The following is a 23,840-nucleotide window of genomic DNA, read 5'->3' as shown; positions in this document are numbered from 1 at the left end:
TTGCAATATGCAACGCACTCGTCTCGCATCCTACACACCGCATATACTACTACTCACCACCACATATTGATATTCTCGCATTTTTTTTTATATAACCCTGGCAAGGGGTTCATTTAGCATCGGCGTAATTTGCTTTTATTTTTCATCGGAGGCGAGATTCTAGCATTTGATTGTGTTGTGGGAGTACGGTTTACGGTCTCTTTTTTTTTGTTGTTGCCTTTGCATGCGTGCACAGGGCATGGTATGCTGCATCTGGCGTTTTGGTTTGGACGTGATGATGAGGGATAGAGATGGGGATGAAGATGAAGGTGTGGAGGTTACGTTGTTTTATGTCTATGGTATGATGGATAACGGGGATATGAGCTGAGATGAGATGGTTGTATGTGTACAACGTGATGATGGTGGTGTACAGACGAGATGAGATGGATATGGCTTCATGTAATTATGATTTCTGACAAAGGGAGGGGGTGAAAACTACAAGATGGTTGATAATGAAGACTGCGACAGAAGTGCGAAGATTCGGAATATGTGTATTGAATGAGTTGGTCATGTCGTGGATGCTGGTCAGATAGTTTACCCGAATCAAGTCACCATCTCAAGTATATGTACCCCCCCCCCCAAAAAAAAGCACATGCTCGCTCATTCACACATGTATTCAACCATATGCTCATCAGATCCCCCATCTACATCGCAACCCCCACCTTACCCACTAGATCCGCCAACTCGCCCTCGGCCCCCAAATTATCCAGTCCATGAAATCCCTCCTCCACCACCCACCTCTGCTCATACTTCATAAGCACCTTGCACGCATTGCCCACGACCAGCAGTCCGGGCGGCCTACTCCCCTCCTCCTCGACGGCGGCGCAAACATGTTCCAGACTGGTGCGTATCACCCTCTGATCCGGGCAACTTGCGCGTTCGAGCACGGCGACGGGCAAGTCCACGGGGTATCCCTTGGCCACGAGGCTGTCTACCAGCGCGGAGAGACGGTGCAGGGACATGAGGAGGACGAGGGTGCGCGAGGCGAGGAATTCTGGGGGGTCGAGGGGTGCGCCTTTGCGCCCCGTGCCTGTGCAGATGAGGACTTGGTCTGCGATGCCGCGGTGGGTGGCGGGTATGGCTGCGAAGAGAGGGGCGGAGAGGGCACTGGTGATGCCGGGGAGTACACTGGGAATGTACCCATGTGCGCGGAAGAAGTCGTATTCCTCGCCGCCGCGACCGTAAATGTATGGGTCACCTTGCTTGATGCGGACTACGACTTTTCCGGCTTTGAGCCCCGCGAGACCGAGTTCCAAGAGCTCCTCTTGCGCTTTGTCTGCGTTGCCGGGGAACTTTCGTGCAATGTGGACGGTTGCGCGGCGGGGGACGAGGTCGAGGATGGGCGAGGGAACGAGTTTGTCTGCGAGGATGAGGTCGGCGGAGAGGATGGCTTTATGTGCTGCGCGGGTGAGGAGGTCAGGATTTCCGGGGCCAGATCCAGCGAGGATGATGCGGCCTGTCCTCCTGTCGGGGTTTGTGGCTGTAGGACCCATCTTCGCAGGACTGCTGCTGGCGAATTCGCGGAAGAGCATGTCTACGTCGGCATCTGTAATAGCGGCAAGGCGGCGAAGAGGCCAGTATTCGCAGATTTGGGAAAGCCAGCGCATGCGTCGACCTCGTGCTGCTTCTTTGCTTTCTTCGAGAATGAGTTTGTTGAATGTGGCGGGCTGGCCACTATCCTCTTCTTCGGCCTCGAGATCTTGTGACAGCTCAGCGGCGTGGTCTTCCTCCCATATCCGCCTTCGTAATGTGCCCAGTCTCTCTACTGCGTCGCCGAGGTTTGGTGGAAGCGAGGAAGCGATCTCGCGTCGTATCCTTGCAGATAGTTTACAACCCTTTCCAGAGGTTGTGATGCCAATTTGCAGAGGACCGTCAGAGTGTGTGGAGAGAAGTGTGAAGGAACACAGATTGGGAGCGTCGGCGACATTGACTGGGATTCGTAGTCTCCGGCAAAGACTGGAGATGTGAGTTGCTGTGGCGAGTTAGCAAGGGCATCGCGTTGGTAGACGAGAAAACAAACCAGAACCATGCTTGCCGCCTGCAGTGATGAACACCGCGTCCACCACGCCTTCCACCTCGGCGCGGCCTAGGGTTGTCAAGTCCTCGTCCGAGAAACTTCGCTGCAGCCACTTGACTTCGCCTGCTTCGATTCGTTTGGCCAGGCCATAATGTAACGTGGCGTCCTCTGGTGCAAGCAGGATGGGTTGCGCGCCGACCTCGATCGATTTCGAGCAGCGAGCCCCCGCCAGTGGGTTGGATCCAATGATCAGATGGATATGAGAAGTCGCATCGACGGCAGTGAGTAAAGCCGGAGGAGCCATGAGGAAAGGTTGACGATGGCGGCCAACTTGTCGAAGATTTTTCCCAGGCTTGAAACCCAAAAGGAAGAGCAAGAGAAGAAAGTATACCCTGCTCTCTCTCTCTCTCTCTCTCTCTCTTATCAGATGCGAATATGTATCCCCGCGGCGGCGGCGAGGACATCGACCCTAATGCGCGTCCACAGTTCCTGTTCCGATCGCGAATGGCGACAGGCCGAACATGGCGCGATCCACGCTAACCCCATACGGACTCCCGCGGAAAAAGCTGGACCAGCGCTTCGTCGTTAGGCGTGCTTTCCCCGCCAATGGGACAATCTGCAATTGATAGCAACCAGTGTTCTGCTGTCACGACTTCAGCATGCGCGATAGTGCGCGGACTTGGCTAGTCGACTTGGTCATCCCGGCCCATCACGATGTGGAGGGCTTTGCGGCTCAGCATCAGGCTGTGCTCGAGGGCATTGAGTTTGGCCGACGCAGATATCAGCGCTGGGTCTTGGCTCTCGACTCGTATCTTCTCTTTGACACGCACATCATGGCCGTTGAACTTGAAGATGCGGTCGGCTTCATCGTGAGCGGGTGCACGTGCGCCGCCGAGTGCTGATGCTAAGCTGTCGCGGAGACTGAAGCCGCTGAGAGACGACTGCCCGCCGGCTTGGTACGGCTCGAGAGTGCGGATCTCGAGAACGAGGGCTGCGTCGAAGAGGAAGAGGTGAAAGGAGACATGGGGCGGTAGTGGTGGGTCGAATGTCTGGAACGTCGTCGGTCAGCACACTTGGGTAGTGGATGGATACAGCGCATCGTTACCTTTGCGTCGACTGGGTTTTCCCACCATGGCGATTGCACATTCGAGTACCCTTTCAGTGAGGCTCGTGCTTCGAGTATGTGGTCATGGAGCAACTGCAGTTGTCCAGAGACAAAGCTGGCATTGGTTGCATCACCGCCCCATGTAGCCACGTCAATAGCATCCAAGCAGCTGTTGATGGAGGTCCGGATGGCGGTGAGCTGGGGCACAACGAGGGTTGGCGCATGCGGTGCAGCAGAGATGGACAGGTCGTATGTCAGGGAGCCCTTTGGTGGTGGGAGGCTGGCAAGGCGCAACTTGATGTTCTGTGTCGCACGGTGAGCTCAAGGCAACGGCATTAGGCAAAGCAAGGTACAAAAGGTAGCCAGACGCATGGGAGGAGGGAGGAGGAGTACCTACGCCCTTGGTGATGCGCGTCCCAATGCGAGTGATGAGGCCCTTGAGACTCTCTGAGCGCACGGATGAGAGGACCAGCGTCGAGCCATTTTCCGAGGGTGCCAACAGGGCAGCGCACTCTTCTAGGCCGGCCTTGAGCGACTGCAATGTGTCGCGCAGCTGGAGCAGCAGCCATTCAAGCTCACGGGCTTGCGACGCCGCCTGCTCATCGGCGAGGCGGTCATGATCGATAGGCGGCCATACGGCTGTGGACATGGCAGAAGACCACCCAGCTAAACCAAAAGCAAAGCGGGAGTGTTCCAAGGCAGGCGGGATGATGTTTAGATGGAAGTAGGTAGGTATGCAGAGAGCACTTGGATGCCACGTCAAGTATGTCTGTGATTTGATCGAAGGGGAAAAAAAGCTTGTTTGCGACGTGCCCCGATGGCTGGGTCTGTTGGTCGTGCAGGCAGATCAGATCAGATCAGATCAAGGAGGAAGACGAGGAGCGTGCACCCCGGCCAAACCCATAACGTTAAGCAGCAACAGTAACCACATCAGCAGTGACCTTGCTTTGTCTTTCTTGACATGCAGAGAGGAAACAGAGGAAACACCAGCTTCGATCCAAGTCGGAGGGTTCCAGGCCAAACCCCCAAACTCCGGATTTGGCACAAGTCCCAACCCGATCGCAAGTGAGGATGATGCAAAGCGCGCGACTTGGTTGACCCCCAAACGCTGAAGCTGGTTAGCGCCAGCCATTGGACGGGCTCCTCTCCCCCTACGTCACCACCTCTCCCCTACTGGTAGAGTAGCAGTAGCCTCTCTCTCTCTCTATCTCTCTCTCTCTCTCTCTCTCTCTCTCTCTCTCTCTCTCTCTCTCTCTCTCTGGCCGGGGCCGCCTCATAAACAAGCTGCAAGGCCGTCTTTTGTGTCCAATCCCAAAACCCCAAACCTTGTAACTGCGGTCTTTTCTCTTCTTCTCGCACACACACACACACACACACACACACCTTTCTACTACATAAAGCACATCCATACCCATAATAGTAATAATATCCCCCCTCCCCCAAGTTCTGCTCAGACTCAAGTCAAGATGGCTGGCCCTGCTAGTAAGTCACCTACCGTTCTTCCGCTTTGGGAACACCATGCATTCACCCTCGAAAGCTTGCTCGAAGCTCGACAAGACAAGACAAGACAAGACAACTGATGGCGTTGCTTCACACAGGACCCCTCCTCGCCTTTGGATCCCTCATCCTCCTCGCCGGCGGAATCGTCCTGCAATTCTTCATCATCCTCAGCGGCGCCGTCAACAGCTCGCCCATGAACCTCTTCTACTTCCTCCAGGCCTCGACAAACAACATCCCCGACGCCCGCAACCCCTCGCGATGGACCTTCTTCTCCATCTGCGGCGCTGACCCTTCAACCGGCCACAATGCAAACTGCGGTGCCGTCGTCCCGGCCCTGCCCTTTGACCCGCCCAGGAACTTTGGTACCACGGATGGGATTCCCGAGCAGTTTATCGGCAACCGTACTTACTTTTATCTGTCGCGCTTCATGTTTGCCTTTTACTTGATTGCCCTCTTCTTTGCTGCGGTGGCGCTCGCATCTGGTGTCTTGGCGCTTTGTAGTCGTTTGGGTGGTTACCTCTCTGCCCTGACTACATTGGTCGCCCTCTTCTTCCAGACCCTTGCTACAGCCCTGATGACGTAAGTTCCTCCATCGCATCCCTCTCCTTCTCCCTCTCCCTCTCCCTCTCCCTCAACTAACAACAACCCTCCAGCGCTTGGGTCGTCAAGGGCCGCAACGCTTTCCGCTCCGCTGGCCAGCAGGCTTCCATTGGCAAGTACCTCATGGGCTTTGCCTGGGCCACCGTGGCCGCCTTCTTCCTTGCCACCCTCATGTTCTGCCTCGGCGGTAAGCTGGGCGGTGACGGCTCCTCTGGCATGCGTCGCACTCGCTCCACAAAGTCTACGCGCAGCCGCGCCAGTTTCATGGACACTGACTCTCAGCGCCGTGTCAAGGACGACTACGCTTAAACAGACGGCAAGGCAGTCGACGAGGGAGAGTGTAATGTAACGAGGCTTTAGGGAAGACGAGTGAAAATCTCGGCAATGATATCCACAATCTGTTTCCATGTACAAGAAAAAATAAATAGTAATACACACGCCTATAGTATATGTAGCACGCAAGTAAGCACGACAGCAAGAAAATGTTAATGAAGCCATGTAAATACAATACTACGTATAAATGCTTTAATTTGCAATAGAAGACTCGCTCTTGAGATGCATCCTCTCTCTTTCCCCTGTATCATCCATGTCGCGCCGGCAATCGTACATTTCCATCTATCCTCTGTGCCCTCTCGCTCATTGCCCACTCGTCGAATACATTGTCCAATTCGCCTGCAAACTGGCCTTTGTCCTGCTTGCTCTTCTTGCTCTCGACGACGCTCCACATGTCGAACCAGCCGTGTAGTTCATCCTCGACAATCTCTTCTTCCATGTCTTCGTCGGAGTCGGCTTCGTCTTCGTCCTCTTCTTCTTCTCCTTCTTCTTCTCCTTCGTATCCATCCTCCTCCTCCTCCTCTTGTTCTTCCTCTTGTTCTTCATCATCTTCTCCGTCATCTTCTCCGTCATCTTCTACCTCCTCCCCCCCATCTCCCTCCTCCTCCTCCTCCTCCTCCTCCGGAAACCCACTCTGCGCCACATACGCCTCCTCTCCCCTACACAACCCCACACACTCATCTACCGCCGCCAAATCCGGATCATTATTCCGCATATCCCAATCCAGCAGCCCAGGCACCCGTCCCACTGGCGGCGCCCCATTCACCAACCTATACCGCACCGCCCTTCCCTGCACCGACGTATACGCCGCCGTCTTTCCCGTCTTGGGAAACCGCAGACTGTGCGCATCAAACACGGCCATCTTGTCACGCACCGTCTCCGGCTCGCGCGACGCAAGATGCAGCGCCCAGCCCCGCGCCCGCTGCGTGTGTTGGTGGATTATGGCAACTGCAGACATGGGCACGTGGCGGAGCGTCTCGCCCTTGTCTTCATCCACGGGGATGACCGAAGGAGGGGCTGCGACACCGGGACTCCCAGCACATAACCATTGCTGCCATGGCTTGAGACCCGATATCCACGGCCCGGTCTCGTGCTGGCCCGGTGAAGGCCCCGGTTTCACGCCGTCTGGGGGATGAATGACATCTTCACTTAGTTTGACGCTGCCGCGCGCCATCATCTTGGGTCCGTAGATGATGGTTTCAAAGAGCTTGCGCGTGAGCTCAAAGTCCCGCTTGAATTGCTCGGCGTGAACGATGTCGTGTGCGCAACGCCTGGACTGGGGCGTGTGGAAGGCTTCGTAGAGGGTGTCGGTGTGGCCGAGCCAGAGGGCAGCGGATTGCCACATATCGAGCAGGTGGAACCAGAGACTTTGCATGTTTGCGTCGTCTTTGGGGAAGAAGTCGGCGAAGTAGTCGAGCAGAGTGGCTGTGGCGTCCCAGAACCGATTTGTGAAGCTGGTTTCGCAGACTGGGCAGGGCCAGCGTGATTCGGCAATATTGCGGTGGGAGCATTCTGGGTGCGCGAGGAGTTTTTTGAGGAGCTGGTAGGTGGCGGTGAAGGAGACGACGTTGGTGCCGTTGGTGTAGGTAGTGGTTATTGGAGCTGGAGTGGAAGAGTTTAGGGTGGTGTCTGCAGTCTGAACGGGAGCGTCCTCCATAGTGATAGTTAGTTTTTCAACGAATATAGACTACTTAATTTTGTGGAAGAGAAGAAAGCAGAAAAGGGTGAGCAATAAGGTCGATCAAAAGAGTATGGATACAATGCCAAGACAATCTCGTGGCCTGGTGATATGGATTACAAACAAGTGATGTGACCCACCAAACGCCTGTTTACTATTGTTCCCAATCAAGCACTCAATCTCACGAAATATCCCGTCAATTTTAGAATAGGTTTAACCCCCACGCGCTTCAAATGAATCTTGACATGCGACTCAACGTACTCATCCTTCCATGCTGCATATTGCTGAGCAAAGCTTCCTCCAGCGCCGATTGACTAATTCCCGCATCATCTTTCCCATATGTCAGTCCTTACTACCCTATAACTTAGTTTAAAACTTACCGATATCACTGAAACTGCTGCCCATGCTCGGCGTGCCTTCACTACCTTCCTTCCTCGATCGAGGTCTCCTTGACTTTGGGCTTCCCAATCTAGCCAACTCGGCGCGATGGTTATCGGGAGGGCTCAATGGACTCCTTGCGGCAGAGTGCAGACCGCCAGAACTAGTCATGGACGATGCTGTTTCTGTAGTAGCCTGTGACTGCTGATCTACAGATTTCTGCCTTAAGGGAGGCAAATGTATTCCACGATCAGATTGTTGATACTTTTGTTTGGGTTTACTGCTAGCTCGAGATGGTGTACCTTGTGCATATCTATTGCCTGTTCCTGGCCTCCTGGGAGCAGAGGCAAAAGGCAGGATTGGTGATCCTTGAGACTCAGAATTCTCTGTTTCAAGTGGACCATCACCTTCTTCAAATGTGTCCAGGTCTCGTGGTCGCTGTGCTTTGAACCGCGGTGGACGCTTGAACAGCTGACTCCGGTGAGCTGGATGGTCAGTATCAGACAAGGAAGATGAGCTAGACGAGGATGATTCAGGAAAATCGGGGGATTCTGCTTGATCTTTGCCGTAATTAGGAGGAGCGGCAGTCACAGGCGGCTGATCTTCTGATTTCCGGGTGGTCAAGCTTGGACGATGGGTGGATCGTATGGATTGTGTCCGAGTTGGAGCCTGGACTTGTGTTCGTGATTGAGTAATGGTGGTTGTCGAGGGTGTCCTCGAGAGTGAAGGAGCTGCAATATGTCAATCGACCAAGCCTTTACGCACGCCATGCAACGCTTACCAGGTATGATTTCCCCGCCCCGAAGATTTGGACTGTCCTTCGGTCGCCCTGATAGCGCCGATTTCGTCCTCCCCGCTGCAGCCTATTAATAATTATCTAGCATACACATGGAGATACTAACCGCCGGACCCAGCACTGCCTCCACGACGCATAGCAACACCACCAACCGCAGTCAGCGTGCTACCACCCGTTGGCGTTGGCGAATTCATGTTGGAAATGCTGACCTTCTTCATCTGATTTCGTACATGGTCAAGATGACGTTCGTATAACCATGCTGCTTGCTGTAGAAGAAATGTAGGTGGGACTTGAAACTTGATCGCTCTACCACATGTTAGCAAGGCTGCAGTGCCTCCATTCTAAGAGCGCAACGCGTACAACTCCGCCCCTATTCGTCGTTAGCTCTCGTCTGATGATTTCCCCCGCATTTCTTTACTAACAATCTAAGTCGCTTGTTTTCGAGGACTTGGATATGATCTTCCAAAGTTGCCGGTCCTTCTCTGCGTCCCATTGCGCCTGTGCTAGTCAGTAAGCATGTCGAGAGTGTGGTACGAGCCGCTTGTACCTGGGGTGGATCTTCAAAGTTTCCTCGAACAAACGGTAGTCGTATGATGGCAGTGAACTGATTCAATGACATACTGCTGATGATAATATGCTGCCTGAAGATGGAGTTTAGAGGATGGTTGGAGCACGTCTCGAAGCTCAGCTAATCACTCGAGGCCTAAGCGTTATATGCAGTGACTGATTCGCATTCACAAATAATGTTATAAGATGTGCAACTTAGTCTAGGAAGACTGAGGTGTCTTGACTTGATCCCAGATCCGCAGGAGATGAAGAAGACAAAGGTGTCGCGATATGGAAGATGACTACGCACGGCTTCCCTAGTTCACCGGACCCAGTGAAACGGTTGTGGCGCAGCTAGTCTCGTTCAAGCCACAGTACGCCCCACTATATCCCAGCGATCGCGCAACCCGCAGAACATTTCTCCAAGATTGAGTCAAACAAAACTCAATTCGCTCGAATCAATCTAAACAGCCAGAAATGTCTTCCGAGGCAATCGTCAACATCGACATCCAGGGTAAACTGCCCAAAGTCGCTTCTGGCAAAGTCCGCGATCTGTATGCGATTGACGATGCGACACTTCTTTTTGTCGCAAGTGATCGAATTTCAGCTTACGATGTGATCATGGAGAATGTAAGTCCTTGTACCTTGCTTATCGGAAAGGCCCCAAAGAATGAAAAGAAAAATGGAATTTCTCCAGACTAACACAACAACAGGGTATCCCAGGAAAAGGCGCACTCTTAACCGCAATGTCAATCTACTGGTTCAACTACCTACCCACCCAAGTCCCAGGCCTCAAAACCCATTTCCTCAGCAACGACCTCCCGGCCCCCCTTTCTTCTCTCCCTGAAGCAGCATCGCTCAAAGGCCGAAGTATGCAGGTTCGCCGTCTCCGCATTCTGCCCATTGAATCCATTGTCCGTGGCTACATCACGGGATCGGGCTGGTCCGAGTACAAAAAGTCGGGCACCGTAAATGGAATCGCGCTACCCAAGGGTCTCCTCGAGGGCCAGAAACTGCCAGAGCCGCTGTGGACACCGAGTACCAAGGCAGAACTCGGGGGAAAAGATGAGAACATTTCTCCGGAGCAGGCGCGGAAGACTATTGCAGATGAGAATGTTGCTGCCAAGGTGGAGGAGCTGTCGTTGGCGATTTACAAGGCTGCTGCGGCGCGCGCCGAGGCGGTGGGTATTGTGCTTGCCGATACGAAGTTTGAGTTTGGTCTGGATGAGGAGGGCCAGGTAGTGCTTGTTGATGAGGTGTTGACGCCAGATAGTAGTCGTTTCTGGCCCAAGGATACGTGGGAGCAGAATCTGGGACGCGCGCAGCCAAGCTTCGACAAGCAGTTCTTGCGAGACTGGCTGACGAGCAATGGCTTGAAGGGTAAGGAGGGAGTAACGGTGCCGCAGGATATTGTGGAGAAGACCGCGGCGAAATACCGCGAAGCGTATGAGAAGATCACTGGACAGTAGACATAAGATGCTTTGATAGCAAGAGGAATGATGTTGCATATGTATATTTTGTGCATCCTTCTCCGCAGAATCTATACTTCAGCTGATGTATTGGGCATAATTTGCGTTTGACTTTACTACCTTCTACCCGAACCTTTGCTATGCATGAGCGCATGCCATGTATGACTATCCATAATCATCGGAGCGCGACAGTCCACTCACTGGTGACCTTACGCTGCGTCATTTTTTACTTTGTTGTTGAATGCCCATTCAATCGATCATGCAATGATACCAAATATGCAAGACAAAAGAAAACCCACACAACACCGGCCTAATGCAATGTCTGACATGTCATGATCATAGCAATGAAACCAGGAAAACGCCATCCGCTCGCTTGATGCATTGTATCCTTTAATAGCGGGAAACATGATAGAATAGACATAGGAAATAAAATGTGGCTAGTGAAAGAGAACGTGAAGGAAACAACTGTGCCGTTGATCAAACTTTGCGAGCGCCAAAAAGACTCAGGCTGATGGCAGTCTCGTTGGCGTTCGGGTTGCCAGAGCTATCGGCGAGAATCTCCCATCGGGGCTGCACGAACGGGTATTGTCGCATTTCTTTTTCGTGCCTGATTTGTATTTTTCCTGGTGCTGCACCACTGTGTGAGTTTTGTGAAGTTGGCGTGGGGCGCTGTGTATAGACAGGGGAAGGTTGGGTGGCACGCTGCTGTGCAAGCCCTTGCATCTGCTGCATCTGTTGCATCTGTTGAAGTTGCGATTGTGAGTTTTGGAAGGATGGGTTTCGTTGCAATTGCGCCGGTAACATCTTGTTCGGGTGTTGGGGATATTGTTGATATTGACGTTGTTGTTGAGCCTGTTGAGCTTGTTGAGCCTGTTGGCCCTGTTGCGCTTGCTGGTTTTGAAAGTGTTGCTGTTGCGGGTGTCGCTGCTGGTTGAGATATCGCTGTTGTGGTATTGCCGGGCCTGCGGCAGATGTTTGTGAGCTCTGATATGGTTGAGGCTGACTTTGAATAGGGCCTGGGGTCGAAGGCTGTGACGAAGGCTGGGTCAAAGGATCAAGAGGCTTTGTGAGTACCAGCCACCCATCGACTGGAGCTGTAGCCCCCAACATGAACAAACAGCGTGCATCGTCTGTCGGTCTGATGTTGTCGAGGCGGGCGACCTGATGGCGCACATCATCGGAGATGTAATCAGACAGGAAAATTGCCACATCAAAAATGTGCTCTGTTACGGACGGGTATAACGCCAGAAATGGATGCGTGATAAGAGACTTCATGGCAGACATCAATACAGATTGATGCTGGTGAGTGGCGTTGCGTAACATTGCTGGACAATGCGCAATTGCGAGACGAAGTAAGGCGTTGAGCCTGGCAACGTTAGCTATTAGGATAAAAATGACTTGAGAATATACACACCAGGCATATAGGCTCAGGACTACAGCGTCATTCTTCTGACCAGTTTGTGCGACCAGAGCTTCGCAATGACCAAATACTTGCGCTATACCCTTCAGCCGCTCCGCCAGAGCAATCACCATGGCAGATTGATCAGTGTCCTCGACACCTTTACTGCACGTGAGATCAATAACCGTGAGGTATTTCTGTACAACTGCAGGCGAATGCTGATAAATTTCATCGGATTTGACACTCGAGCCTTGAGCCAGGAACGCAGATGCGTTGAGAATCTCACGTTCAGCATGTTGTCGTACCTGCTTGTCGTCAGCTGATTGCAGTTGCATTACGATATCTTTTAGCAGCTTACCTGGTCTGTGAGACTGGCTTCGAGGCTAGCTAATAGCTCGAGACCGGCCGATCGATCCTCCTCTACAGCTGTTTTGATTGCACTCAGCAGTGCTGCCGGAAGGGCATCGATTGTCTCCCCAGAAAGCGCAGATTGGGAAGAGAAGATGTGTTCGATAACCGCTTGACAGATTGGCAGTGAGAGATCGCTAGCTATCTCAAACACGATAGGGACTTTCTCTGCAGGGCTGACGTTGGCGATTTCTACACTCTTTGTCAGCTGAGATTTGTCTGCAGAATGATGCTGAAAACTTACGGAAGCTGCCAGATGGATCCAGCAAGACATCCAATAGTGGCGTAACAAACAATCCTTTCGTTTCGCGACTCAGGTTTGATAGGTTTCCCGGATCGGCCACGACGGATTGCTTCATGAGGGCCAACATGGGCTCGCTCATGAGCAGTAACGAGACCTGCCCTTGTACTGTCTGTGACGAGTTTGCCGAGAGCAGCCCAACGATATCACCAACGCAGCGCTGAGTGCGACCTCCTAGCTTGCGCTGCTCTAATCGGTAGCGATAGGCGTCTTGTGGAGGGCAAGATGCAGCTAATGTATCGCAAGGTAGCAAAATGCGTAGTCCCTCAACGGCAGCCTGAACGCCTATTTCCGTAGGACTATTCTTCAACCTGGCAACGGAAGCTTGTAGCGTATCTAGGAAGGTCTGTAAAGCCACGCAACCGGAACCAACCAGTGTAGGTAAAGCCACTCGTAAGACGTCGATTTGGTGAGCTGTCAGAGTGGAGCTCAGCCATTCACCTGTAACCATCTCGAAAGTCGGTTCATCGAAACTTCTCAAACGATGAAACCAAGCAGGGTAACTTTCGAAGTGTGCTTGTCCTTTGTGCACCTGTTCCTGGTGATTGTTGATAATCTTGCGAAGAACCCGTGCCATCATTTGCTGATCCATGCTGGTACCGCTTGAAAGTACTCTTTCTATCTCGTCATCAGAGTAGGAGCTTGTCTGCATGACCTCGCCCATATTGTCTGAAGCAGGCGAACATGCAGCGAGTGAATTTTTCTGATCAAGCCGGCTAAGGTCATAACCCAATAGTTGTAAAAGTTGGCCATCCGCATGCAAGACTCGGGCCAGGTTTGAGAGGCTTAGCAACAACTCGCGCTCAGGAAAGCGCATGGTCCTCAAGGCAGCATAGCGTGCGGCGATCCTGCCAAACAAAGGATCACATGCACCCATAGCTCGGAAGGCTTTGACATGGTAATTGATTGTGTCTGCTGCTGCTGCAAGGACAGAAGGATCGAGCGACGTAGCCGCAATACCTACCACATCTGCAAGTATGGCTAGGTCGCCGAAACGCTCGAGGTACGATCGCACAATGTGAAACTCAAGAGGGCTGATTAATGATACCGCAGCGGTCTCTTCAACAGAAGGGTCCTTGGTAGGCACTCTATGTCTAATTAGCCTGTAACATGGTGATCCAATAGAGACAATTTACCGTTCGTTGACTTCTGCGTAACTGGCGACATTTCCTCGCAGCCAGATGCCTAACTCAAGCTTGATTGTAGGGCTGAGGCTGTCGAGCTTGATATCAGGCGACTTGACTTTTATATTGTAAAGACCAAACATGGCAGGCAAGGTGTGCGATATCTGTTGCTCGGCGCGTAGAAGTGTCTCCCGTTCCACTTCTGCGGCGTGAGCAGTTCCTCGCAACAGTGTGCTCCGTAAAGTGCGTATCTGATCCGGCAGCCCAGTAAGTGGTATTTCTGTGATGAGTCTGACAGGCCACGCATCAGGCTATCTCGAGGTCAGCAGACGATTTGCCTAGAAGATGAGTATAACTCACAGAAGAAAGATCTGAGTCATGTCCCAATGACCCCGTGGCGATGAGCCATTGAAGATAACGGCCGGTCGCAAAAGTCTTGGAACGGACCAATTCAGCAATAATTCGGAAGATAATGCTGAGATCACCAGTTCCCACCCAAGACATATCTCGCAAGTAGGATATGACCCCATCATAAACATCTGCACCTTGGTGACTCCATCTGCGAAGTAACCGAGTTATGAGATAGGTGCGATGGACCCCTTCTCTGTAACACGAGCAAGCCCACTGTAGGACGGTTGCAATCAATAGTGTAGCATCTGGTATGATCTCCATGCACTCGAATGACAGGTCTTCCACTCGATAAGGATGAACATCACTTGCAGTGTCTAGTAAGCGATATATACGGCCGGCAGGACTTTGCATGGTTGATGAGCGGGTCTTCGCCGACTGCAGAAGCCGACTGTTTCGTTGCTCAATTCTCTTGATTGCTTGCTTCATCTGAGGATGGGTCCGTCTTTCAGTCAGCCTTCTGAGCTGGGCACTGTGTTTGGCCCAGGTGGTAGGGAGCAGCAAACACGCAGGTCGGGCAATCAAAAGCTTGGTCAGCGTATTCTCAAGATATTGCAGCACGACAGATTGGGGGCCTGAATCTTCCAATCGGTAGATCTATTGCGAACGTCAGCGCTTCGATGGTGATCCAAAAAGGGCCGATACTTGCGTACCTTGTCTAGATGGTTGAGCAGCGACTCGGCTAGGCGCCTTCCGCGACGGCGGCAGGAGGTTATGTCGGTCCAATAATGAGAGATTTGGATTATTAGAAGCCAAATGAACAAGCGCTCTGACGGACAAGTGTCCAGTCCATGAATGATCCAATCCAGAAAGTGATCGTCATCCAGGAGATGTTCCTTGTAGAGGTGAGTGGCAAGCTGGAGCCTGGACACAGTTAGCATACTGTCAAGGGGAGGGAGGCTACTGCACTGCGTACGCATAAGTAACTCGGGGCTTCCAGTCGCCTTGCCCTATGGCGCCAATGACACTATCCATGAATTGCTCAACAGAGCTGGTCCAGCCTCTGCCCCAGGTAATAGTACCAGCCTGGCCCTTTCTCTTGTGAGCACGCAGCTCGTTGATGCCCACGCACTTGGCAAGCCATAATGCTCGCGGTAGAGGTATGTTCTTGTTTAGACACTGTTCAAGAAGGACCTTGCCGGTGAGCCCATGAGGAATCGTGCGACTCAGCCTCCGGAGGCTGGTTCCAGGGTTCGATAGATCGTGCAGCCATTGTTCTCGGGTAGAATCGCGCAGCGTCAGCCGTGGGGGAGGCTTGAAGGTGTTGGGGACCTGGAGGCGGCCGCTCTGTTGTCTCTTTTCCAGCACAGCCACGAACAGTGTAGACAATGTCGTCAGCCCCGACTTGTTCTTGAGGTTCGACCACAGCGAAGGGCGGGCCGTATTCGTCTCATTCATAATCTGGGGCTTATTGCTGATGCCAGCCTTGACCAGCGCCTCCGATAGCGTGTCTTCGGGATTGTTGCCCGTCCACGGAAAGACATCCGCAGGTTTTCCGAGGCCAACGTGGACCGGCGATGGGACAAGTTCATGCACATTGGACTTGGGGTAGTCCTTGACGCCGGTACCCCCTGGCTGTATGCGGCGCTGTTGTGAGGCATTTCTCAAATGCACTGAGCCCGGTCTTGGCGGCGCAGGCAGATTCGCGGCCGGCTGCAGGGGAAACGCGTGGATGGGAAGTGCCAGTCCGTTGCTCGCGTTGGTGGTGTAGAAGAGTTGCGGGCGACCCTTGGGCGGTGGGCGGCTGGCGTCGGGTGCGCCATTGTGGACGGGTGGGCGCTCGTCTTCGAGGGTGGGATCGATGCAGTCGGGCTGTATAAGAGGCCGCGAGGGTCGCCGCCGCGCCTGAGATGAAGGAGGCACGGCGCCACCACGAGATTGCAGAGATTCGTGGAGCGACGGGCCAGGACGGGGATTCATCGCATAGGCGGAATCATTGTTGAGCGGCAGCGCAAAGGGAGGCGAGGCAGCGGAGGTTGCGGCGCGCAGGTGGCAGAGGCATGTGCGAGGACCGCAGCACACCACACAAGCGCAGAGAGGGAGAGAGAGAGAGAGGGAGAGGGAGGGAGGGAGAGAGGAGGGAGAGGTATAGAGAGAGAGAGAGAGAAAGAAAGAGGTGGGGAGAGGTGGGGAAAAGACTGCAAAAAGGTTAGATAAGGGTAGCTGCTGCTGCTGCTGCTGCTGCTGCTGTTTCCTGGCCCCGGTGGACGTTAGTTGGTGGGGATAGAGACGATACAGTACAGCAAGTGCAGCAGTACTGGTGATGGTTATCGAACGTCGTTGCAAGCAGCGGAGACAGACAGACAGACAAGACCGACCAGCCCGACAAAGCCAGCCAGACAAGCTCGGCCGGCCAGACGTGCCAGGATCAAGTCAACCAACAACTTCTCGGCCGGCCGCCGGGCTATTAGGCTATTAGGTACCTAGCCGTCACCGTCCACCACAAGCACCACTCTCACACCATTCGCCGCCGCCCTGCCCGAGGATCCCCATCATCAATTCCCTGTTCGCTCCCAAACGACGGAGAGTACTCGGCAAACGGCCTTTGTCGGATTCCCTCTTCAGGCATCAGAGAACCTCCCAGGCCTGCTGCAACTTGCGCCTGCGCCTGCGCCTGCGCCTGCGCCTACGTCTGCACCCACGCCCACACCCACGCCCACACCACCAGCACGCAACTGGTCCATCATGGCTTCTCATAAAAAGGATATGCGCCGCGCCGACCTCAGTACGTCAACTGCCTACTTGCCTGCTTGCCTGCCTGCCTGTCTGACGCTGCTGCGAAGAGGGGGCCCCCTTTCCTTCGAACTATGCTTCCGTCACGTGCGCTAACCTTGGACAGTCGTCCCGTACGCCGAACCCACCAAGAAGGGCGACGAGGCAGACATGTCGAGTATGTGACAAGACTTGTTTTTTATTTTGTTCAATGGATAGCTGGCACCCCCTCTTCAGATGTGCTGATACTGCTGCGTTGCTCAAGGTACCATGGCCAGCACACTGCCAATGGCCGCCGTAAGTGCCACTCTGCACTCCCATGTTACACAGCTGATATTGTGCCCCAGATCTTCACTCGAAACAAGTAGGCGCCTCCGCTGGAACGTATGACTACAGAACAACTGACATCACATGTGCTGTGCAGGATGATCGGCTGGTGAGCCTTCTCCCCTCCCCAAACGGCCTCTGGTATCGCCCCCATTCTAACCCCTTCTAGGGTCGCTGTGGTCTTCGCTATCCAGTCGTGGCTCGCTGAGACACCTGAGCAGAGGAAAACTTCGACTTCGCCTGCCTACTTCCAGGTGGGCATGGCCGGTAAGCCAACTCGTCTTTGCGGCCTACAATGCATGCTAACCCTGTTGCAGCCATGTCTCTCCTCGTTGTAAGTCTTGTCCCTTGAAATTCTTGAAATACAGGGCAAGCCAAGGGGACGCAAGCTGACAACACGGCGTGACACAGAGTTACTCGTCCTTGTTCCTCCCGCCCCCACCTGGAACGGCGGGCAGAGCGTCCGGGACAGAGGCACCGGGTCCAGTGCCATTGTAGAAGGAGTGAAGCGAAAGTGGGAGAGGACTGGGTTAAGGTGGTGGTTGCTCGTACGCGCAGCGATGGCGCACACAGTTGGATAATTCTGTAGCATGACTCGGCGTCTATATATGGTTACAATGTAATAGAGTACCATCAACTAGCAAATTCGCTGTCGTCATTTTCCATGGCCAGAAGTCATCACCATGTCCATGTCCGTGCATAGGCAGAAAGGCGGGCGGCGGGGCATTGCCGCCTACCTATAATAGCCTACGATTGCAGCACCTTCCCCACCACTCTCCCCCGACCCACCTACAAACACACGCACACACACACACAACCAGACAACACTCCCCTCCACGTCACTCCAACCTCCCATTCCCCCAACCCAACGCCCCCAAACCAAAACCCAGCGCCAACATCCCCCCATCCATACCACAACCACCTGGCAAACCACCACAACACAAACCCACCATCACACCCCTTTCCCCGCGCACCCAACCAGCTCTCGTATGTCCATCGAGAACCTCAAGACCTTCGACCCGTTCGCGGAAGCGGATGAAGATACCGGCCAGGTCAAGCAGTCGCAGCAAGACTACATCCACATTCGGATCCAGCAGCGCAATGGCCGCAAGACGCTGACGACGGTCCAAGGCCTGCCCAAGAAGTTTGACCAGAAGAAGATTCTCAAAGTGATCAAGAAGAAGTTTGCCTGCAATGGCACCATTGTCAGTGACTTGGAAATGGGCGAGGTCGTCCAGCTGCAGGGCGATCAGCGCAAGGATGTCCAGGAGTTCTTGACCGATAAGAAGGAGGGCCTGGGGCTTGATGCGAAGACTATAAAGGTGTGTTCTTTCCCCCCTTTTTTTGTTGCTTTGCCGTTGGGGGAGGTACTTTTCGGGCGGGAGAGCTGACTTGGTACTACAGGTCCACGGTTTTTAAACTCGTTGCACAAGACACGAAGACCCCCTGTCGGCTATGCTCCAGCCGCGCAGTTTCTTCTCCCGCAGATGCTCACGGCAAACCTTTAGGAGGAAGTACAGGGGTAATTCGAGTAGTATTCAGTCAGGGTTTTTCACAGAAGGGAACATGGGAAACAGATGTATACACTGCGTATGTGCGGCTTTGGAGGAAGGGCACCTCTCGAATAGAGACTTCTAGAATCTGATGGCCTTTCTTTCGACCTTTGGCGTGTCCTTTTGTCTGCTGCCATATGAAACCCCCAAAGTGACATGTACAACAAACATCGCGTGTCCCACACTGTCGTGACAACTGATATGAATGCCTAACACCCTCTTCTCTCCCTTGGATAGAAGGCTAGATTACACAATGTCTGACGGACATATGTACAAGTATGTTTTACAGTAATTCTCCGTCTCCGACCACTTCTTCTTCTTCTCCTTCTTCTTCTTCTTCTTCTTCTTCTTCTTCTTCTCCTTCTTCTTCTTCTTCTTCTTCTTCTTCTTCGTCGCCGTCGTCATCATCATCAAAATCATGCTCGACTATGCTTAGCAGCCTGGGCAGTCAACTGCGAGCCCCAGTACTCTTCATCGCTCTTCAATGTCTCAGGCGTAGACTCTTCGGTGAAACCCAGAATCTTCCACCCCTCCTCGGTTCCGCGAATCGCCCGTTTCTGCAGAACCAAGTACTCGACAACCCTCTTGATCTCGCCATTGCCCGCAAACTCCTCGTGACTTGAAGTTTCTGACTTCTTCTTGTTCTTGTTCTTGTTCTTCTCCGCCCCCTCCGCCCCCTCCGCCCCCTCCTCCTCCTCCTCCTCTTCCTTCGAGTTCTGCTTCAGCTTCTGCCGTGCCTCTTCTGGTATCCAGGCTGGCTGCTTTTGCAATGTTCTCACGCCCCGTGCTTTCACGGCTGCGCTGATGGCATCGTCGATTTGTTTCCGGGTGACGCTTTGGAGAGAATCGAGGCGGATGATAGCTTGTCGGTATGCGGTGTCGACCTGGTCTCCTCCAAGCGCGGCGGAGCGATGGGAGACTATCTTGACTGACTTCCACTCGTGAAGTTTCCATGTGACTTTCAAATTGCCTCGTGCCGTAATGCGGTCTTGAAACTGCCGGGCGAGGGGCGGGAGACAGATCTTCTGTAGCGCTTCGTGGTCGCCTCTAATTGATTAATGTATTAGTAGTGCTTCTACGTGAGCGCTGGGAGGCACGTACTCGGCAAATTTCGTGTACATGTGCGTGTACATGTTCTTTGCGCGTCCTTTCAGTTCCTCGTTCTTGAAGAAATCTACGGGCAGAAATCTCGACAGGTGCACTTTCTGTATCATTCTCCGATGGACCGATCTCCTATGAGTGTCGTCAGCACATGCAATCGTCTTCTCGCTCGTCATGACAATTTTGCCCATCACAAGTCCACTTCACTTGTCTAACCCCGCTCCACCTTGCACTCTGCTGAAGTAATGCGACTTACGACCAGAGGGACGTGCCCTTCGACTTAAGCAATGCCCAGTAATATTCCCAAAATGCCTTCGTTGTGATTTTCGGGAGCTTGCTCACTGGCGCCCTCACAATTGTTCCCTGCAAGATTCCAATGTCCTCAACCAAAGCCTCCTCAATTTGTTGCATTCTCTGCAAATCGGCTCCAGGCGTCCGCCCTACTTGGCTTCTTGCAGCTGCCCGAAACTCATTTGGGTTCCCGATCTGAAAAGATTTTTTGGCCGCCTGAGAGGGTGTCGAGGAAAATGCGCGAGAGGCAGCGGCCGCAAAAGGTCGATTGAGGCGTTGATGGCGCAGAAAAAGGCACTGTCGCTGCAGCGCAGGTATCCGGACGCTGCGAAGTGGTATTTGGGTCGACATTCTGACGGTGGCGCGCTGGGTGGCGCCGGTTGGGATCTCCACAATGGAATGAGATGGTAGAAGGTATCAAAAGTGACGGATGTGCAGGCAGTCACTAGCGCGACTTGAGCGGACCACCGAGATACTCAACTGCCGATGGAGTGCCCTTTACCTGCCTGCAAACACTACGAATAACAGATACAAGGCTGATTAGCCAAAAGAAGATTCGTGATGCAAGCCACAGAATTATTTTGATGGTTTGTCGGACAGTAGTTTTGAGTCAGAGATGAGAATTCGCGTATGTACTCTCGTCCGCACATTACACAAATCTATCTAAGCCTGACCTCGAGGCTCATGCTAGTCCGCACAAAACTACTACTGTCATGCCAGATTTCTACCCAATCCCTTCATAGTATACATACATCGCGTTCAAAATCTAGTCCAAGTTTTCATGAGATTCGTGTCGGCCCTTCCGCATGAGTTTCCAAACGCCAATTCTATGCGATTTGAGATGTTGTACAAGTGATTCCAGCTCTTACATATTACTGCTCTCTCCCAGGAGCTTCAGTACCCCTTCGTACGTACCAAACATGATGGCAGCACTGGGAACGACGCGCATCATGTGGGGTACAAGTCCGCCATATAGTGCGGCCATGCCTTCTTCTTTCCATATGAGCCGGAAACACTGGGCAAGCCCGGTGTACTTCTGACGTCCATCTTGCTGAGGGGCTTGACGTAACCTTGTCCGTATAACCTATAAGAACATTAGTGATCAATTTTGCCTTTGGGAGCCAATAAGCTTACCTCATGGGGATAAGTGATCAAAGCAGCGACAAACTTCGCAGCTCCAGCAGCCCCAAGTTTTCCTGTCCAAGCCACAGTCTGATCCCACGCTGTTGGCGGTTTTCCACTGGCCGCAACACGTTCTTCTCGTCGTGCCAAGGAGAGCTTCATCTGCTCGTACATCATCCATTGCAGCGTGCTCTCTGTCACGCCCAGATAGCTGGCAGTCAAGCCGCGGTATAGGCCTTGGATACCTTCCTTTCGTATGGTCTGCATTGTACAGTCTAATGCGTTCTTGTATTGGCGTCCCCGACCGTCAGCGTGGGTGTTCTTGTCCAATTGTAACCGTGTCTTGACAAGCCAGATGGGGTTTGTTGCAGTGCCAGTCACAAGGCCCGCAGCGGCTGCCGAACAAAGATGAACCCATGCCGCTTCCTTCCCATCGTTGAAGTTGTTGCTGATGATTCTTTTCCCGTTGCCGTATGCATAGAAGTTGATTGCCCGTGCAGGCACCACTCCAATCAAATTTGGACCAAGACCCTTGAACAGTGCGCGCCAGCCCTCGATCTTTGGTACTTGCCACAAGATCTCTCCAGTCTCTCGAATGTGAAGTAGTGAGCTGCGTGCAAAAGACATGGTCTCAATCGGTGGAAGGCCACGGGCGGTGCGCATGGCGGCAAGATGCTGTTGGTAGTAGGTCGATTGGAGGCGGGTCTTGAGGACATCGAGAGGAGCCGTCAGCGTCGCAGAAGCCATGCCACCAAGACTATGCGAGGTTAGCAATCCAATACATCCCAGGCCAGTCGCGATGTGTCGTACCCTCCAGCAACAAAATGCGCCCATGATTTGCCAAATTTGAACTCCGCTGCCGCTACCGGCGCGCCATTGGGCTGTTTTGGGGGTATGGCATCGCCCAACTCGCGCGAAGAGGGTATTGGTGGCAGGGACTGAGCAGTGTTGTCTCGAATGGTACGAGTGGCGGGTGCGGCGTGTTCGAAGGTCATCGAGGGACAAGAGTCGCGTGGCGGGTGTGAAGATAAGTTTTTTTTCCAGAGAGGGGGGGATGGTTGGGCAATCGGTTCCTGTGAGCAAATCCTGTACTGTTTACGCGTATAGCATTGGTAGAATTAGGAGGGTTTGAAGTGTGCGTAGAGTAGGTTGGGTGTTGAATCTTTAATCGTGCTTGATGGTGGCTCCCAAAATTTACCTAACAGACGCTAGTTAGCGGCTGGCCCTCAGACGGCGGTGTCTTCACGTCACTAATGCATTGCATTGATTCATCCATGCGAAGACAACACCAACAATTGCGCCGCTTGCCCTACCATCGCCAATTCTTGCGACAACCAAAGTCCCACAATGCACCCAACTGCAACATGTCTTGCGCCCGGCTTCATGAAGCGGAGTGTGGAAGAGTTCAAGCGACTCTCGCTCTATGGTAGGTAGCCTTATCCATGTCTCCCTACTGTATCGATGCGCCCAGGCTAACACCCTTTAGCCCTTAAGTTTGAGGGCATCAGATCACCGACGAAGCCTCTCCCACTGCTTATGATCAATTCCCCCGGAGACTTGGAGCAATGCAAGCGAATGAGCGACAAGGATATCGGAGGCTTTTCAACCTCAAACTTCGACTACCATGCGGCCACACCAAAGGAACCCTCGCACTTCCGATGGCACGGCAAGATATCCACACAGCTTCCACAAAATCAACCACACATTCAGAGAACAGGCTATGCGGGCTGGAGAACACATGATCGGGGCTCTTCCATATTTGGCAAATTGCTCTGGGATGTGAGTACGTACAGCCACCTCGCAATCCAGTTCAAGTCGGATGGACGAAAATACTTTGTCAATGTACAGACGGAATCTATTGTGCCTACCGATATCCACCAACATTTACTACACTCAAAGACACCCGGGGAATGGGAAACAATCTTGATCAAGTGGGGCGAGTTTGTGCGGACAAATCATGGGCAGGTTGTTGAACCACAGCGGGAAATGCTGACACAAAAGGTGCGCACAGTTGGGATATCACTGATAGATCGAATACAGGGACCATATGATTTGAGGATTAGCAAAATCTGGGCGACAAACGTGACGAGCGAGGATGACATTCTAGAAAACGTTTCGGGAACTGTTAGTGGTCTACCGAGGTGGCATCAGAAGCAGGGGGATTATATGAAGAACGTCGTCAGGAAAGATTCTGGGATCTCAACGACGGAGCGGACGAAGATTGAGTAGATTTCACGTACATTATGAAGTTGAAACTGTGTTTTACAACAGACATCATGCTTTCGTGCTTTCGCAATTTCCATTGTAGTTCAGACCTTGACAAATGAGCCAATTCGAAGATGCTAGGTTACTTACATTGTGCATAGAGCAAACCTGTGGCATGCCATCTAATGTCGGTTTCCTTGATCTCATGGATGTTGTCCGAGTCGCGTCTTGCACGTGAACACGCGCGCACTCGGTTATTCTTGCCCTCTTACTACCAACAAACTCGCGATATTCGATTTCAGGAACAGGACAAGCATAGTATACAGATGCAAGATTTTGCATCGCCTGAAGCCTACTGATTTCACAACGAAGAAGAGATTTCGATAGCACGCATGCAGTGGGGCCTACGAAGCCTCTCCTCGTGCTCC

At 52.9% G+C, this 23,840-nt stretch overlaps 13 protein-coding genes across 13 annotated transcripts; 6 read left to right on the top strand and 7 right to left on the bottom strand.

Moving 5' to 3' along the window:
- Positions 1-683: 683 nt before the first annotated feature.
- Positions 684-2,360, bottom strand: IAQ61_008480 (uncharacterized protein; the record flags this gene model as incomplete). Its single annotated transcript, XM_003838471.2, has 2 exons — positions 684-2,011; positions 2,060-2,360. 2 exons carry the CDS (start codon positions 2,358-2,360, stop codon positions 684-686), a joined length of 1,629 nt encoding a protein of 542 aa, XP_003838519.2.
- Positions 2,361-2,525: 165 nt separating this feature from the next.
- IAQ61_008479 (uncharacterized protein) lies at positions 2,526-3,810 on the bottom strand (the record flags this gene model as incomplete). The annotated part of the gene is made up of 4 exons (XM_066098015.1): positions 2,526-2,699; positions 2,749-3,105; positions 3,162-3,464; positions 3,559-3,810. The coding sequence occupies 4 exons, from the start codon at positions 3,808-3,810 to the stop codon at positions 2,526-2,528; spliced, it is 1,086 nt and encodes a 361-aa protein (XP_065952060.1).
- An 85-nt stretch (positions 3,811-3,895) lies between these two features.
- Positions 3,896-4,273, top strand: IAQ61_008478 (uncharacterized protein; the record flags this gene model as incomplete). The annotated part of the gene is made up of 1 exon (XM_066098014.1): positions 3,896-4,273. One exon carries the CDS (start codon positions 3,896-3,898, stop codon positions 4,271-4,273), a length of 378 nt encoding a protein of 125 aa, XP_065952059.1.
- A 126-nt stretch (positions 4,274-4,399) lies between these two features.
- IAQ61_008477 (uncharacterized protein) lies at positions 4,400-5,774 on the top strand. The gene is made up of 2 exons (XM_066098013.1): positions 4,400-5,240; positions 5,315-5,774. Exons 1-2 carry the CDS (start codon positions 4,741-4,743, stop codon positions 5,568-5,570), a joined length of 756 nt encoding a protein of 251 aa, XP_065952058.1. The 5' UTR covers positions 4,400-4,740; the 3' UTR covers positions 5,571-5,774.
- Positions 5,775-5,841: 67 nt separating this feature from the next.
- IAQ61_008476 (uncharacterized protein) lies at positions 5,842-7,251 on the bottom strand (the record flags this gene model as incomplete). The annotated part of the gene is made up of 1 exon (XM_066098012.1): positions 5,842-7,251. One exon carries the CDS (start codon positions 7,249-7,251, stop codon positions 5,842-5,844), a length of 1,410 nt encoding a protein of 469 aa, XP_065952057.1.
- A 57-nt stretch (positions 7,252-7,308) lies between these two features.
- IAQ61_008475 (uncharacterized protein) lies at positions 7,309-9,263 on the bottom strand. Its single transcript, XM_003838468.2, has 7 exons — positions 8,994-9,263; positions 8,869-8,944; positions 8,807-8,816; positions 8,553-8,752; positions 8,432-8,506; positions 7,653-8,381; positions 7,309-7,602 (listed from the first exon to the last, which is right to left on the bottom strand). The coding sequence occupies exons 1-7, from the start codon at positions 9,063-9,065 to the stop codon at positions 7,502-7,504; spliced, it is 1,263 nt and encodes a 420-aa protein (XP_003838516.2). The 5' UTR covers positions 9,066-9,263; the 3' UTR covers positions 7,309-7,501.
- Positions 9,264-9,429: 166 nt separating this feature from the next.
- On the top strand, positions 9,430-10,491 carry IAQ61_008474 (uncharacterized protein). Its single transcript, XM_003838467.2, has 2 exons — positions 9,430-9,622; positions 9,706-10,491. Exons 1-2 carry the CDS (start codon positions 9,470-9,472, stop codon positions 10,459-10,461), a joined length of 909 nt encoding a protein of 302 aa, XP_003838515.1. The 5' UTR covers positions 9,430-9,469; the 3' UTR covers positions 10,462-10,491.
- Positions 10,492-10,938: 447 nt separating this feature from the next.
- On the bottom strand, positions 10,939-16,021 carry IAQ61_008473 (uncharacterized protein; the record flags this gene model as incomplete). The annotated part of the gene is made up of 8 exons (XM_003838466.2): positions 10,939-11,827; positions 11,876-12,165; positions 12,219-12,460; positions 12,513-13,657; positions 13,706-14,004; positions 14,054-14,698; positions 14,755-14,965; positions 15,018-16,021. The coding sequence occupies 8 exons, from the start codon at positions 16,019-16,021 to the stop codon at positions 10,939-10,941; spliced, it is 4,725 nt and encodes a 1,574-aa protein (XP_003838514.2).
- A 765-nt stretch (positions 16,022-16,786) lies between these two features.
- Positions 16,787-17,638, top strand: IAQ61_008472 (uncharacterized protein; the record flags this gene model as incomplete). Its single annotated transcript, XM_066098011.1, has 8 exons — positions 16,787-16,826; positions 16,941-16,991; positions 17,079-17,110; positions 17,161-17,177; positions 17,238-17,249; positions 17,310-17,407; positions 17,458-17,474; positions 17,552-17,638. The coding sequence occupies 8 exons, from the start codon at positions 16,787-16,789 to the stop codon at positions 17,636-17,638; spliced, it is 354 nt and encodes a 117-aa protein (XP_065952056.1).
- Positions 17,639-17,796: 158 nt separating this feature from the next.
- On the top strand, positions 17,797-18,758 carry SUI1 (Eukaryotic translation initiation factor eIF-1). The gene is made up of 2 exons (XM_066098010.1): positions 17,797-18,462; positions 18,545-18,758. Exons 1-2 carry the CDS (start codon positions 18,130-18,132, stop codon positions 18,557-18,559), a joined length of 348 nt encoding a protein of 115 aa, XP_065952055.1. The 5' UTR covers positions 17,797-18,129; the 3' UTR covers positions 18,560-18,758.
- A 351-nt stretch (positions 18,759-19,109) lies between these two features.
- Positions 19,110-20,436, bottom strand: IAQ61_008470 (uncharacterized protein; the record flags this gene model as incomplete). The annotated part of the gene is made up of 3 exons (XM_003838463.2): positions 19,110-19,740; positions 19,795-19,926; positions 20,051-20,436. The coding sequence occupies 3 exons, from the start codon at positions 20,434-20,436 to the stop codon at positions 19,110-19,112; spliced, it is 1,149 nt and encodes a 382-aa protein (XP_003838511.2).
- Positions 20,437-20,512: 76 nt separating this feature from the next.
- On the bottom strand, positions 20,513-22,381 carry IAQ61_008469 (uncharacterized protein). Its single transcript, XM_003838462.2, has 3 exons — positions 22,018-22,381; positions 21,220-21,964; positions 20,513-21,169 (listed from the first exon to the last, which is right to left on the bottom strand). The coding sequence occupies exons 1-3, from the start codon at positions 22,200-22,202 to the stop codon at positions 20,951-20,953; spliced, it is 1,149 nt and encodes a 382-aa protein (XP_003838510.1). The 5' UTR covers positions 22,203-22,381; the 3' UTR covers positions 20,513-20,950.
- Positions 22,382-22,554: 173 nt separating this feature from the next.
- IAQ61_008468 (uncharacterized protein) lies at positions 22,555-23,436 on the top strand (the record flags this gene model as incomplete). The annotated part of the gene is made up of 2 exons (XM_003838461.2): positions 22,555-22,633; positions 22,694-23,436. The coding sequence occupies 2 exons, from the start codon at positions 22,555-22,557 to the stop codon at positions 23,434-23,436; spliced, it is 822 nt and encodes a 273-aa protein (XP_003838509.2).
- Positions 23,437-23,840: the final 404 nt, after the last annotated feature.

Source organism: Plenodomus lingam (genome assembly GCF_022343315.1).
Source record: "Plenodomus lingam strain CAN1 chromosome Unknown contig_30, whole genome shotgun sequence".
In the NCBI taxonomy this organism is placed as follows: domain Eukaryota; kingdom Fungi; phylum Ascomycota; class Dothideomycetes; order Pleosporales; family Leptosphaeriaceae; genus Plenodomus; species Plenodomus lingam.
Note: the sequence above shows the minus strand (reverse complement) of the source record. Positions and strands in the feature narration are given on the sequence as shown.

Bases quoted from the DNA above. Each gene is read 5' to 3' on its own strand.
- IAQ61_008477 (XM_066098013.1), top strand. From the start codon at position 4,741: ATGGCGTTGCTTCACACAGGACCCCTCCTCGCCTTTGGATCCCTCATC. The intron at 5,241-5,314 runs GTAAGTTCCTCC...ACAACCCTCCAG, and splicing joins CTTGCTACAGCCCTGATGAC to CGCTTGGGTCGTCAAGGGCC.
- IAQ61_008475 (XM_003838468.2), bottom strand. From the start codon at position 9,065: ATGTCATTGAATCAGTTCACTGCCATCATACGACTACCGTTTGTTCGA. The intron at 8,945-8,993 runs GTACAAGCGGCT...TGACTAGCACAG, and splicing joins ACTTTGAAGATCCACCCCAG to GCGCAATGGGACGCAGAGAA. The intron at 8,382-8,431 runs GTAAGCGTTGCA...GACATATTGCAG, and splicing joins GGGCGGGGAAATCATACCTG to CTCCTTCACTCTCGAGGACA.
- IAQ61_008474 (XM_003838467.2), top strand. From the start codon at position 9,470: ATGTCTTCCGAGGCAATCGTCAACATCGACATCCAGGGTAAACTGCCC. The intron at 9,623-9,705 runs GTAAGTCCTTGT...ACACAACAACAG, and splicing joins ACGATGTGATCATGGAGAAT to GGTATCCCAGGAAAAGGCGC.
- SUI1 (XM_066098010.1), top strand. From the start codon at position 18,130: ATGTCCATCGAGAACCTCAAGACCTTCGACCCGTTCGCGGAAGCGGAT.
- IAQ61_008469 (XM_003838462.2), bottom strand. From the start codon at position 22,202: ATGACCTTCGAACACGCCGCACCCGCCACTCGTACCATTCGAGACAAC. The intron at 21,965-22,017 runs GTACGACACATC...AACCTCGCATAG, and splicing joins GCGCATTTTGTTGCTGGAGG to TCTTGGTGGCATGGCTTCTG. The intron at 21,170-21,219 runs GTAAGCTTATTG...ATGTTCTTATAG, and splicing joins TGATCACTTATCCCCATGAG to GTTATACGGACAAGGTTACG.